This window comes from Punica granatum, chromosome 2 (assembly GCF_007655135.1).
Source record: "Punica granatum isolate Tunisia-2019 chromosome 2, ASM765513v2, whole genome shotgun sequence".
Lineage (NCBI taxonomy): Eukaryota > Viridiplantae > Streptophyta > Magnoliopsida > Myrtales > Lythraceae > Punica > Punica granatum.
This window is the reverse complement of record NC_045128.1, coordinates 37,063,907-37,075,892: the sequence shown is the minus strand read 5'-3', so window position 1 is coordinate 37,075,892 and position 11,986 is coordinate 37,063,907. Positions and strand designations below refer to the sequence as shown.

Below are 11,986 nucleotides of genomic sequence, written 5' to 3'. Positions count from 1 at the left end.
GATCAATCTCGGCTTACCCAGGAGCGATCAATATGAGTGCTCTAATGCCATTTACCCGGAAGCTAAAGAAATATGCAATTGCTTTATGATTGGCTTCCAAAAGAATTGGACTTCGGGAGATTTTCCCAAATTGGAATTGTATAGAAAATCGGTAATTCCCGCTAAAATGGAAACGGATCTGGCGAAACGGGTCAAGTTTCCCTTCCCCGCCCGGAACCTAACTTCCGGCCCCCTAAACCCTACGGCTTGCCTGGCGTTTGAACGCCGGGAAACTGAGAGTGGAAATCAATGAGAAAATGACGGAAAGCACGGAACGCTCGATCGGAACTCCGTCTGAGAGTCCCCAGAGGCCTTCAAAGATTGCAAAGATCGAGTCTTGCAGCGACGAAGAAGTAGAACCGAGCGACTCTGCCCAACCCATGAGCCACAAGCCTGGAATCCAAAGGTATCTGGTGGCGATTGAATACATTGGGACTCGGTTCTCTGGGTCCCAGCAGCAGCCCAATTGCAGAACAGCGGTCGGCGTTCTCGAGGTACTTGAAAGATGAGCTCTTCTAGCTAAGTCAATGGAGAGAATATGAAGGAAAGCGGAAGAAGCTCGAGAAGTTCTGATTTTTGCTAATTCCGTAGTATGTTATGATAGCGTCAGAGAATACCCATTAGAGTTCAGCTGCCATTGATTAGGTTTGAGTGTTGTTCTCGATCACGGAGTGAGCAGCTTAGTATATTATCCACGTACTTTCTAGCTAAGTGCAACAGAGGATATGAAGGAGAACGGACAGTGGTGGAGAACTTCTGATTTACTAAATGCGTAGTATGTTATGACAGTATAAAAGAATGCCTATTAGAGCTCAGCTACCATTGCTTAGCTTGGAATCTTGTTGTCAATCACAGAGTGAGCAGCATAGTATCGCTTAGAGTGTCAGATGGCCTCTGAATAACGATACCGTGGAAGTAGAAATCTATCTCGATGATTCCTCTATATCTGTCTCCTAAAGTCCTGGAGAAATTCCGGATTCTAGAGTTTCCTTCTCCATTTGGGTGTAATGATTTGTCCATCCTCATTTTCCATGCTTTTCTGCTGAGATCAGGGCAAGTTTCTAATGGTGACTGATCAACATGTTATCTTTTCATGGTTGCAGGAAGCTTTTCTGAAATTTGTGGGGCAGCCTGTCTCGATTTTCTGCTCCAGTCGTACTGTAAGTCAATTTTCTACTTTACATTATTTGCTTATACAATTTGTGTGATCCTGTTGATGAATCTATATGGCTCACGTCTTCTTGGAGCTTATTACAAAAAACCATTATATCATGCGAACAACTGTGCAGAAACAGATACAGTAGTCTTTCCTCTTAGGATACAAGCTTCATGGAGTGGTCAGGTAGAGAGCATAACATAAAAGTATAAGAACAGTTTAGTAAGGTTTAAAACTTGAAGGGCCATTATAAATATGTTGAATTTTAAAGAAAGGAGAAGGTTATGCAGGTTCAGTCGTGCTTGTTGAATGTGCTCGCTAAAAATAAGTTCATGGTTTAGGCCTGCATTTGGCAATTCCATGTCTGATGTGAAAGTTTTATTTCCAGTTGCTTTTGCATTCCTCTGAAATTTGTAGATTCTTTTTTTGGGCAAATTTTTAGGATGCAGGAGTTCATGCCTTATCAAATGTTTGTCATGTTGATGTGGAACGCATCAGTAAACGAAAGCCTGGTGAAGTGGTATGTCATCTTCAGTACGTGAAGTATGCTATTAAAGATTAGTTTAAGATAGTGTAATCTTTTGAATTTTTCATGTTACTATTTTATATCTTCTCTCACATTTTATGTTTATTTTTTCTCCATAAGTGCTAAAAAATAAACAAGCTGGAGATATTTCCTCTGATTACTTCTGCTTGGTTTATTATGCAGTTACCACCTCATGAACCTGCAGTGGTGAGAAGAGCTGTTAACCATTTCTTACAGGTTTGTTTTTTTTCCTTTTTTTCCCCACCCCCCCCCTTGCCCCCCCCCCCCCCCCCCCCCCCCCCCCCCCCCCCCCCTCACTTTTTTCGGTGTCATCTAGAGAAAAATGCTGAGGAAAATTTTCCCTATTTTGCTTTTAAACATCTGTTAAGAAGCTTGTTCGGCAAAGTAGCGACCTTCCGAGGCATGCTATATAGGTCTAAGCTGGTTCGATTTGAGGAGACCCTGAACTACATTTCATTTTCCTATGCCAGAAGGTTGAAGGAGATATAATGGTAACTGACGTTCGATGTGTTCCGGCTGATTTTCATGCCAGATATAAAGCTCGTGAAAGAACGTAGGTATTGAACTTTTAATTATCATATAACCATCATACACTGGCACTCTAGGCACTACAAATGCGAACAACTGAATGGTTTGGCTTCTTTTCCGGTGTTAATACAAATTGAATTAATTATATTGGTCTTACCCAAAAATAAACTTCCATTCAAGTATGTCATTATTTTGAGTTTTTGGCTTGACATTTCTTTGTTCTTGTTGCATGTGATATAGTTTGTGTAGTGTACCTAAATGTGAAAAACATATCATAGAGTTTATCCTATCACCAAGTTGTTTGTTTACTATTCTCTTGAATATTGATGTCCATTGTTATTGAAATTTCAGCCCTTACTGAAGAAATTATAACTGACATCATTGAGAACTTCCTCAGATATTTCTATCGTTTGCTATCGGGGTCAGAGCCTCTCTCAACTTTTGAGAAAGACCGAGCATGGCATGTACCAGAAGTGTTAGATGTCTGCGCTATGCAGGTTAGAATTAGAAGTTGGAATCATGATATTTTGGTAATTGCTTCAGCTATTTTATTCAGGATATTATAAGGTCCGAAACAATTATTTGCAGGAAGCTTGCAAAGTTCTTGTTGGGCACCATGATTTCAGTTCCTTCAGAGCAGCAGGTTGCCAGGTAGTTTTCCACATAATGGCATTTACAGCTTTTCTATTCTTGCTTGCTTTTAGATAATAGGTTTGTGATACTTTCCAGAGTTCAGCAAAAGATGAAGAAATGTTGTCCAGATAATTATTTAGGTCTTGTTTTGAGTTATTTATAGCAATAAATGCAGATTGGCTAAGAGACAGTAAACTTGTCTTGAGCACTCAATTAGTATGGCCCTGATCATTTACAGGCAAACTCGCCTATCAGGACATTAGACGAATTTAATGTTACTGAGGTGGTTCCATCTCCTTATTTTCCTTCAATTGCGGATAGAAGAGAAGAAGATCTAGGGAATGAAGATCCTCGCATAGGTTCAGATAAGTCAGAGGCTGGGTTGACTGGTGAAAGAGTTGAAAGCACCACTAAGCTGACTGATCTTGGATTTGGGATAAGAAAAAAGCATCGATGCTTTGTGGTAACTGCACGTGCTCGCTCTTTTCTATACCACCAGGTTCGGCATTTGTTTTGCTTTAGGTTTCTATTGTTTCTTTTTTTCATTCATTCTTTCTTTCTTTCTATTTTTCTTTCTTTTTCTAATGAAATTTTGCGCTCTTATATTTTGAAAATCAAATATAGCCCATTCAGTAGTAGAAGATTTCAGTACTAGACTAGTGGTGGAGTTTATTGCTTGCTCAAGTAGGAAGCCCTGCATACACGTTCTATAATTGTTCAATGATTTCCTTTCCCTCCTTTTTGAGTATATACATTCATGCTGAGAAGCTTGTATGAATTGTTGTCAAACGATGATCATATTGAAAAGTTTTCTTCGCACATATAGTTTTCATATGATGAAATACTGATTGAGGTCCTGCCTCTCCTCTCTCAGGTTAGACTGCTTGTTGGTGTTCTAAAAGCTGTAGGTACTGGAGATTTGACAACTTCTGATGGTAAGTTTGCCTCCTTTTAAATTTTTGCTAAGAAATAGGGGGGAAGAAATTCTTGCTCGTGATTAGGTACACCAGTTCAAGGCCATGACAAAGATCTTAAACATTCTAGTCCATATTATGTTCTCTTAAGAATATTGGTAATCTTTGGAAAATTCTTTGTTTATGTGATCCGTTGCCTGTCGAGCTCATAACTTGGAGAAAAGTGATAAAGATTATTTAGGTCTGTTTTGGTCACTGAATCACTGTTATTGTGATGGATAAATTTTCAGTGAAAAGAATTTTGGATGCGAAGGATGTGACTAAGGCAAGTCCGATGGCTCCTGCTTGTGGTCTCTACCTCGGGCACGTCAGATATGATCTCTCTGGGCTCTGATCTACAAAATACCCACTACTATTGAAGAACGTCCTGCCAAAGTTAATCCCTGTGTCAAACCCATTCTTAGGTGGATCCAGACGATATCGATACTCAACATTGGGTCCCAAAATATCCCAAGTTATCGATGTGGAGTAGGCGAGAACTTATCGTAATGCATGCAGCCTGATTTTAGCATGATACAGGCTGCCTGTTCCCTCATTTATAGTCTTCATCCTTTGTATTCAAATGATGGAACTTGCTTGCATATCAGCGTCAGCTGTTAAAGTTGTACTTTGCTACGAGCTTAATCATAACCTTGCTTCATTATGAAATTCTTTCCGTTTACAATGTTAGTCATATGAAAAGCAAATTACATACACCGAAAGATTGTACATCAACACTACCTGCCCATATTCATCAAAAAAAAAAAAGAAAAGAAAAAACTCTGCCCTGCCCACATGGTGGTAAGAAAATGCTTAAAATGGTAATCGGGCCACTACTTCATAAATGATTCGATAGCTGCGAGGATGGAAGAAGACTGAGATGGTCGTCGTCGCAGAACCAGTGAATGCGGCCCACTCCAAACAGAATTCGGATCCTCAGGGAACAGACTTCCGCATAGACTAAGAACTGTAGGATTTTCGCTGTACAAGCTCTTGTACAACTGGGCTTTATGCTTCTTCTCCCGTGCCTCCTGCAAAACATTTTCGGAAGTTACTCGACAATCTTTCTCAACTATCACTGGCTCCGAATTCCCTTGTGCTATATTACATATTCACAGGAGGCCGCAATCAGTGATAGCTGTTTGTGCTGCCAGCTTATAGTATCATACGATAGAAGTAGAGCAGGAGAATACCTTCATCTTCTGATGCTGCACTGCGGCATTTTCCTCGAGCTTTTCCAACGCAATTTCTTTCTGACTACTTTCTTGAACTCCGCTGGACTCAGGCCCCTTCACCTGCTGTTTGGTAGCAGTTTCCACTCCTAAACTATCGGTATCTTGGGACTTATCAGGAGGTTGAGTTTGGCTGTCATCACTCTGACGAGTCTCCGTCTCATCATCTCCTCGATCCTTCTCGTCCTCACCACGCTCTTTCTGATTACGAGGGCTGTGTTGCTGCTGCTGAGAGGGCTCCAACTTCACCTCTTCTCCTTTATCTTCCATGTCGGCATCTGCATCGCGGTCCTGTGAATCCTCGGAATTCGATGATGATCCCTCACCATATGGACTCCCTAGATTTAATGGCTCCTGAACATAAGAAAGGAGCATTGAACATTCATTAAGCATTCACAAGCAGTTTTACTCCAAAAACAACGCACTTTCTCTCCTATAAGACATTGTCCATCACAAGTGTAACTAAAAATCCTTAGCAAAGCTTCTAATGTACCTCTTGCTTCAGTTCCTCAGCAACCTGACCTCGCTCCATTCTCTCCCTCTCCTCGCGTTCCTTTCTTTTGCGCTTCAGAACACATATTGCACATAAGCAATTGCTTTTATGGCGTCTGAATCTGCAATAATATGAAAGAAAGTTAAAAGAACACCCAATGAATCATTAGAGAAAACAGCTTTGTTTTGAGCTGCTGATAATATAAATTTTACAAAGGAATCGAGCAATGGTATATATACCCATGACGCTTTTTCCCTTTGGGTTTGAAACCACCTTTACCAGAACCATTCTCTCCAGCACTCTCACTGCCTGTAAAAAGAACAGGTAATATTCAAATTCCTGCTAAGCGTCCTTTTAGACAATGATTACGAGGCAAATATCAAAAGAACGCAAGCAATCAAGTGATCAATGTGACCATATTCACATATCCAAAACAGGAAGACGGCAGCAGATGCAATTCACATGCCTAACTAAAGTTTCTCTACAAAATAAACCAAACACTAACTTTATTCGGTTTGCAATTAAAAGGCTGAATTTCGTGCAGATTTTCTTTCAAAACGCCAAAGTTGCTAATCAGCATTATCTTTTGAGGTAGAGTTGAATACGTTATTGAAGTACATGTAGGCATGTTTCTTCTAATCGGATTCCCCCATGGATTAGTTATACCAGTTCACAGCATTACCATGAGTCGGCACACAGCTACGTCAACCTTGATTTTAAAGATACGGGTCACAAACTCACATGCCAAATTCGAAACCGACATAAAAATGCATGAAGGCAAGAAAGGCAGTAGAAGCCAAAAGGATGCTGATAATAATAATCTTACCACTGTATAAACCAGCTGCTGTCCAATACTTCATAAAATTCTTCTTCACTCGCCTCATTAGATCTAAAATGTAGTCTCCCTTATTGTTATACTTGTAACAGTTCCCCCAGATGTATTGTACATCATTGAAGACATCCTCAGAATTCCTATACTTCTCACCATTTTCGAGATTGGTGCATATTGTTCCGAAATCCATAGGAGTATCGATCACATCAAAGTAATCCTAGGTAGTAACAAGAGGAGTCCCGCCAGAATGACGCAAATAAAATAATGTCAATTTACACACATAAGTACCTAACATATATCAATATGCAATTAAAACTTAGTTTGAACAGAAGTTCCATTAATACACTTACAGGTATTCCCAATGCAATTGGATCCACTGGGACATTGAAGGGTTCAGCTGCTTCCATCTTCATAACCTTCCTAATGACCTGCAAGTAGGCGAAGGAAACAAAATACAATGAACATGTATGGACAGCGACCACAGAATAGAAAGGTGATACTTAGATATTAAAAAACTATATCTCTTGGATGACTTATTACCATCAGGGCGGAATCTAACTCTTGCTTATTGTGTTGGGAATTTCGCACAGCTTCCTTTGGTTCCTTTTGTTGCACACTCTCCTTTGGTTCCTCTTGCTGCACCTGCATGCTCTCCACTTCCCCTCCAACTGCATTATCAGCCTGGTTACTCAAAGAGGCCAAAGCCTTTGGAGTCTTAATCCTGATGCTTGCAGCTTTCTTTGAAGGATTCTCTGAAGTACCAGCATTCGTTTCAGGCACTGAATCGATACTATCTTCCTTCTTATCCACATCTGTAACTTGCTTGTCCACGTCCATCTTTTGGCTGCTCTTATCGGTATCGCTCTGAGTGGGGGCATCCGAGGAATTGTGCTGAGAGTCCAAAATCTTAGATGTCTTCAGCTTCACTTTAACACGGCCTACTGGTTTCTTGCTCGTTTTCTCAATCGACCCATCGGGATTGATGCTTGCCACATTGGAGGGTTGGTCAGTACCAGATGAAGAAGGCGTATTAGCCTCCATCCTCAAGTCCGGCTCATCATGAGCAGCCTGATCATTAGCAGAATCATTCTCGACGTTTTCACTTGGAACAGGTTTAGGTGCCTCGCTCACCCGAGCTGCCTTGCTGGCTTTCGACTTGCCTTTCTTATGTCCACGCTTCCGTTTCATGTTTGCACAGTAATTAAACTATACCTCCAAATCTTTTCAATCCCGGCTAAGATATAGTAGGACAAGTAATAGCCTGCAATTCTCATCGAGCGAGAAAGATTATCAGGCGAGGCCACAGAACTCAGCAATTCAATCATCTCTACCGATGCCGAGGACACTATGCTATTACAAAGCACACGCTTCCACATCGCAGCAGGACAATTTTCGTCCTTCTTGAAAAAGATGGATGATTTCCAAAAGGGTTAGAAGAAGGGTCCCATCTAACTCACCCCAAGACAGAGTATTGTGAAAATTTAACAGAGAAACAGACAGGGGTCATGGATTCAGTGTTCTAGATGAGAAGATGAATTCTTGAAACCGACGACAGAGCCCAAAGATCGAAACTTTAGAAGCCCCCAACAGCGGGAGAAGCTCCGGGCTTGTAGGAATAGAAGCATTGACATGGATAGAAGAATATGAAACGACAGCGGGCGAGAAGGCTGCTTACTTTCAATTTGTTACTACGGGCGGCCCGGCGAAGGGGCTTCTTCGGAGAGCGAGCCGGCCGCTGCGGGAGGAGGCAGATCTGGGCTCGGACAGCGTCGCCGGCCAGGAACCAGCGAGAATCTTCAAACTGTGTCGTTTCTGGCGCGGATTTGCGCTGCTTCATTGCTTTTATGGTTCTCCCCCTCTTATTTTCTGTCCTTTCTATTTCAGTCCTCAATGTTTTATACCCCTTTTTCTTTGGCTCCGGATAAAATTAAAATTCGATCCTATTTTCCGTTAAATATTGTTATATGATTGAGATGATACATTTCATATATTAAATCACGACTCTACAATATCTCGTTTCTCCTATTTTTGAAATCGATTCCAACATTCTCTATAATTGACATATTATCACCTGATCGTTGACAAAGATGAAGTGGCATGATAGAAGTCGGGTAGTACAATGGATCGTGGAGGACCACAAATTTGACATGTTATTCATGATGAAATCTTAAGGTTTTAAAAATATGATATCCTTTTTAACAGTGACAAAAATACGATATCCTTTTTATTTTATGAGATAATATAATATAATATAATATAATACATAAATAAAAGGCTCTCTAGATTCTTTTGGATATGTTGGCCAAAAAAAGAAAGATTCTTTAGTTGGATACAAAATCGGCCGGTTCAATGGAGGCTGCTTTTCTACGAGACAGTTCGGTCTTGGCAACCACCCGGCTCGGTTTGGTCTGGTCCCCTCCTGGCCCAAATGAGTTTGCAGAGGCCGAAGAGGACCTTCCAAGTCCAATGGGCTTTCTTCCACGGTTTTAGTTTTCCCATGTTTGAGTTAAGCTTAGGATTTAGGTTGTAATCTTGTCTTCAAATTCTCCAATTAAGGGATAAAAATATTTCCCTGGACACTGTTCGAGCTCGATCATATAAACCTATGCGGTAGAGGCGTCGTCGGACAATATTAAAGCCCTATATGGGTAATGGTCTTGTTCAGATAAGAACTTTACAAATTCCTTTAAAATTCAAAATGTTTCCTACCATTTGGAGTTAATATTCGATGCAGACTCGATAAACGAATCCGTCGGATCTGTGTTAGTACTGCTTTGTCCGATTTCTTCTAAGATGGAACCTTCTTTCTTCAATGCAAGAGAGTTGGCATTCCCGTTGTCTTGGTCTCGATCTAGATGATCGAAGTTGACATGCTTGGTGCCCACGTTTACCTTAATGTGGACACACATTTAACTAATCAATTGGACCCAGTCTTAGGTTGGAAAAGATTTATTAGTTCCTATTTTGTAATAATATGGTTTGTCATATTTGGTCAATCCAAGTCTAGAATATGCAACTTGGCCAATTAATCAAACCATGCCAACTATGTATATCACCCACAACAGCTTAACAACTTCATAGACCAAAATCAGATGGGTCTTGGTCGTCTAAGAAAATGTCAAATTACATGAATTCACCTATAATTCACCCCATAAAGTTAGTCAAGCGTATGAAAAAATGGGACGAGCTTTTTTCTTTTTCTTTTTCTTTTTTTGGTCAGGATAAAAAGAAGGAAGATAGAAGAGAAAAGTCGGAACATCTATGTGAGTAAGCTGTCAAAACAGGAAATTTCTTAAACTTGCAGGGAACTCCACAAAAATCCTATTAAGCAAGCAAGCAAAGCCTTACGCATAGAGAACACGAGCGAGGCTCTTCGAGCTTGGCAGCTACGTGAAGATTAATACTTCCTCCACACAAGATATGTATGCAGTATATATATGCGAACTATATGAGCCGTTGAGCATTATAATTCCACATGAAAAATATGAAAGAGCAGCCATTGATTTATATGAAACTTGGATACTACCACTTATTAGCTTGAACTTTTAAGTGTAAATGAGCTCAAGTCCATATAAGTTCAATAAATTAAGGATATTTCGTGATTTTATTAAAAAAAAAAAAGTTAACAAGAGAAATTCTATGAAAATGATACACTCACTTTCCAAGACAAATTGTATTTAGACCTAATTAATTAATCAAATCAAATAAAATTATAATTATATAGTTTTAGCATGACATGACCAAACTCTATTATGAAATATAATATATGTTTTAATAATGATACATACACGTTATATCGTCATTGTTGTTATCTGTCCAAGTATAAAGTAATGTTCACATTTTTCTTCCATAACAACTCATGACTTTGTCCTAACACGCAAAACAAGCTCCATAAATTTGGAAACCTCTCCACAAAACAATTGTTTTTTAATCCATTTCCTCCTCCTCCCCCACCACCTCCGATCCACCGTCTCAGCCTGTTGCAAGCAGCCACCGCCACCTCTGACCCGCCTTCTCAACCTGTCGCCAGCAGCCACCCCGACCACCTAAATATGTCTAGTCTCAGGTCAAGGAGCGCAGCTACTACCGCCCCAGGTCCCGATACAAGTGAGACCTCTTCGTTGAGAAGCGGTGACCATTCTCACGAGGTGGATCAGCCGGAGACCCCGAAGAGCAGCGATGGGCCCCTCCTCCATAGGCCACCGTCGATGTCCCAGAGGGCCTTATCACAGACACTGACGGGGACTGCAAACCTGGCTAACCTGCTCCCAACGGGGACCCTCTTGGCTTTCCAGCTGTTGACGCCCATTTTCACCAGTAACGGCACATGCGATGCCGCCACGAGGCCCATGACGATCATCCTACTCGGCATACTCGCCATCTCCTGCTTCCTCGCATGCTTCACCGACAGCGTTCAGACCTCAGACGGGCAGGTCTGTGTAATATATGTGAAGGATACTAATTTGATGTACATTTATTCATTTCCTTTTATTTATTCCTAAATAATTTTTTTCCCTCAAAATTGCTTGTTCACATGTATAACAGGTCTACTATGGATTTGCAACCTCAAAGGGGATGTTCCTATTCGACACTGCTGCAACTGCCGCCACGGCTAGCCTGCCGGACTTGACAAAAAACCGGCGGACGTTCATCGACTGGGTCCATGCTATACTGTCCGTACTTGTGTTTGGAGCTGTGGCTCTGAGGGACAGGAACGTGGTGAGCTGCCTCTACCCTGCGCCCGGGCATGAGGTCCAAGAGGTGCTCGACATAGTTCCTATCGGGATTGGACTCATATGCAGCTTGCTCTTCATGGTCTTCCCCACGAGGAGGCACGGGATCGGTTACCCCGTCACCCCTGGCAAATAATGGACCCGAAATGGCCGATTAATGTGACAAAGATGTAATCAACAGCAATAGCTCTCTCTAGATAGCGCCAATTTTTTACGTGCCTGATATTTTTCTTTCCATTCGCTTATCCGTTTAGATTTCCTTTATTTCGAAGTGTACAGAGAGAGATTGCAGTGATTTACAGATGACTTCCATTTATTCATAGGAAGATATATACTGATTCAGATTACATTGATTTGATCTTTAACTCAAGAATTACAAGGGACTTTTTTGTTATGTTGTGCCTCTTTAACTTAATATTATGATTGATCTTTTGCTCCCTGTAGTTTGTTCATTTTTGTTGGATAACCCATTGAATGGTCAACTTTGGACCAAATAAGGATATTGATCATGAGATTTCAGATTTGATTATCGTTAGTGAAACTTCGTACCATTTTTATTTAGTTTTACCATCTTATACTACGCCATAAACCTCCCTTATAATTGGAAAAAAGAAATTTTGATTAAATTTTGCTACAAGCTTTTTTTTTTTTTTTGTAATTGAGAAAAAGGAATATCGATTAAGTTTTGCTACAAGCATTGTTATTAGATCTGGACCGGACCGGCCGGTTCGACCGGTCTGACCGAGAACGGCACCATATCCAATCCGGTTCGCAAGAAAACCGAAATTGCAGTTTTGAACCGTCGAACCCATTGAACCGGCCAATTTTAAGTAAAATTTC

The 11,986-nt window shown here is 40.8% G+C and overlaps 3 protein-coding genes across 4 annotated transcripts; 2 read left to right on the top strand and 1 right to left on the bottom strand.

The window, feature by feature from the left end:
- The first annotated feature begins 174 nt into the window (after window positions 1-174).
- Window positions 175-4,532, top strand: LOC116195756 (tRNA pseudouridine synthase A). Of its 2 annotated transcripts, none has more exons than XM_031525084.1 (10): window positions 175-533; window positions 1,143-1,199; window positions 1,638-1,715; window positions 1,905-1,958; window positions 2,216-2,295; window positions 2,668-2,767; window positions 2,859-2,921; window positions 3,142-3,402; window positions 3,778-3,838; window positions 4,108-4,532. In XM_031525084.1, exons 1-10 carry the CDS (start codon window positions 297-299, stop codon window positions 4,209-4,211), a joined length of 1,095 nt encoding a protein of 364 aa, XP_031380944.1. In that variant the 5' UTR covers window positions 175-296; the 3' UTR covers window positions 4,212-4,532. The 2 variants fall into 2 exon arrangements, with proteins under 2 accessions (XP_031380944.1, XP_031380943.1); XM_031525083.1 differs by having other exon boundaries at window positions 177-533; window positions 2,213-2,295; window positions 4,108-4,531.
- LOC116195747 (bromodomain-containing protein 4A) lies at window positions 4,498-8,243 on the bottom strand. Its single transcript, XM_031525072.1, has 8 exons — window positions 8,089-8,243; window positions 6,954-7,674; window positions 6,764-6,841; window positions 6,408-6,630; window positions 5,821-5,890; window positions 5,582-5,702; window positions 5,050-5,442; window positions 4,498-4,887 (listed from the first exon to the last, which is right to left on the bottom strand). Exons 2-8 carry the CDS (start codon window positions 7,599-7,601, stop codon window positions 4,690-4,692), a joined length of 1,731 nt encoding a protein of 576 aa, XP_031380932.1. The 5' UTR covers window positions 7,602-7,674; window positions 8,089-8,243; the 3' UTR covers window positions 4,498-4,689.
- A 2,014-nt stretch (window positions 8,244-10,257) lies between these two features.
- On the top strand, window positions 10,258-11,583 carry LOC116195759 (protein DMP5-like). Its single transcript, XM_031525088.1, has 2 exons — window positions 10,258-10,846; window positions 10,959-11,583. The coding sequence occupies exons 1-2, from the start codon at window positions 10,466-10,468 to the stop codon at window positions 11,280-11,282; spliced, it is 705 nt and encodes a 234-aa protein (XP_031380948.1). The 5' UTR covers window positions 10,258-10,465; the 3' UTR covers window positions 11,283-11,583.
- The last annotated feature ends 403 nt before the right edge of the window (window positions 11,584-11,986 follow it).

Coding starts and splice junctions, on each gene's coding strand:
- LOC116195756 (XM_031525083.1), top strand. CDS start 297: ATGACGGAAAGCACGGAACGCTCGATCGGAACTCCGTCTGAGAGTCCC. Junction 1,716..1,904: donor AACGAAAGCCTGGTGAAGTG/GTATGTCATCTT, acceptor TTTATTATGCAG/TTACCACCTCATGAACCTGC. Junction 2,296..2,667: donor TATAAAGCTCGTGAAAGAAC/GTAGGTATTGAA, acceptor GAACTTCCTCAG/ATATTTCTATCGTTTGCTAT.
- LOC116195747 (XM_031525072.1), bottom strand. CDS start 7,601: ATGAAACGGAAGCGTGGACATAAGAAAGGCAAGTCGAAAGCCAGCAAG. Junction 6,842..6,953: donor AGTTAGATTCCGCCCTGATG/GTAATAAGTCAT, acceptor GCCTACTTGCAG/GTCATTAGGAAGGTTATGAA. Junction 5,703..5,820: donor AAAGGGAAAAAGCGTCATGG/GTATATATACCA, acceptor ATATTATTGCAG/ATTCAGACGCCATAAAAGCA.
- LOC116195759 (XM_031525088.1), top strand. CDS start 10,466: ATGTCTAGTCTCAGGTCAAGGAGCGCAGCTACTACCGCCCCAGGTCCC. Junction 10,847..10,958: donor TTCAGACCTCAGACGGGCAG/GTCTGTGTAATA, acceptor CATGTATAACAG/GTCTACTATGGATTTGCAAC.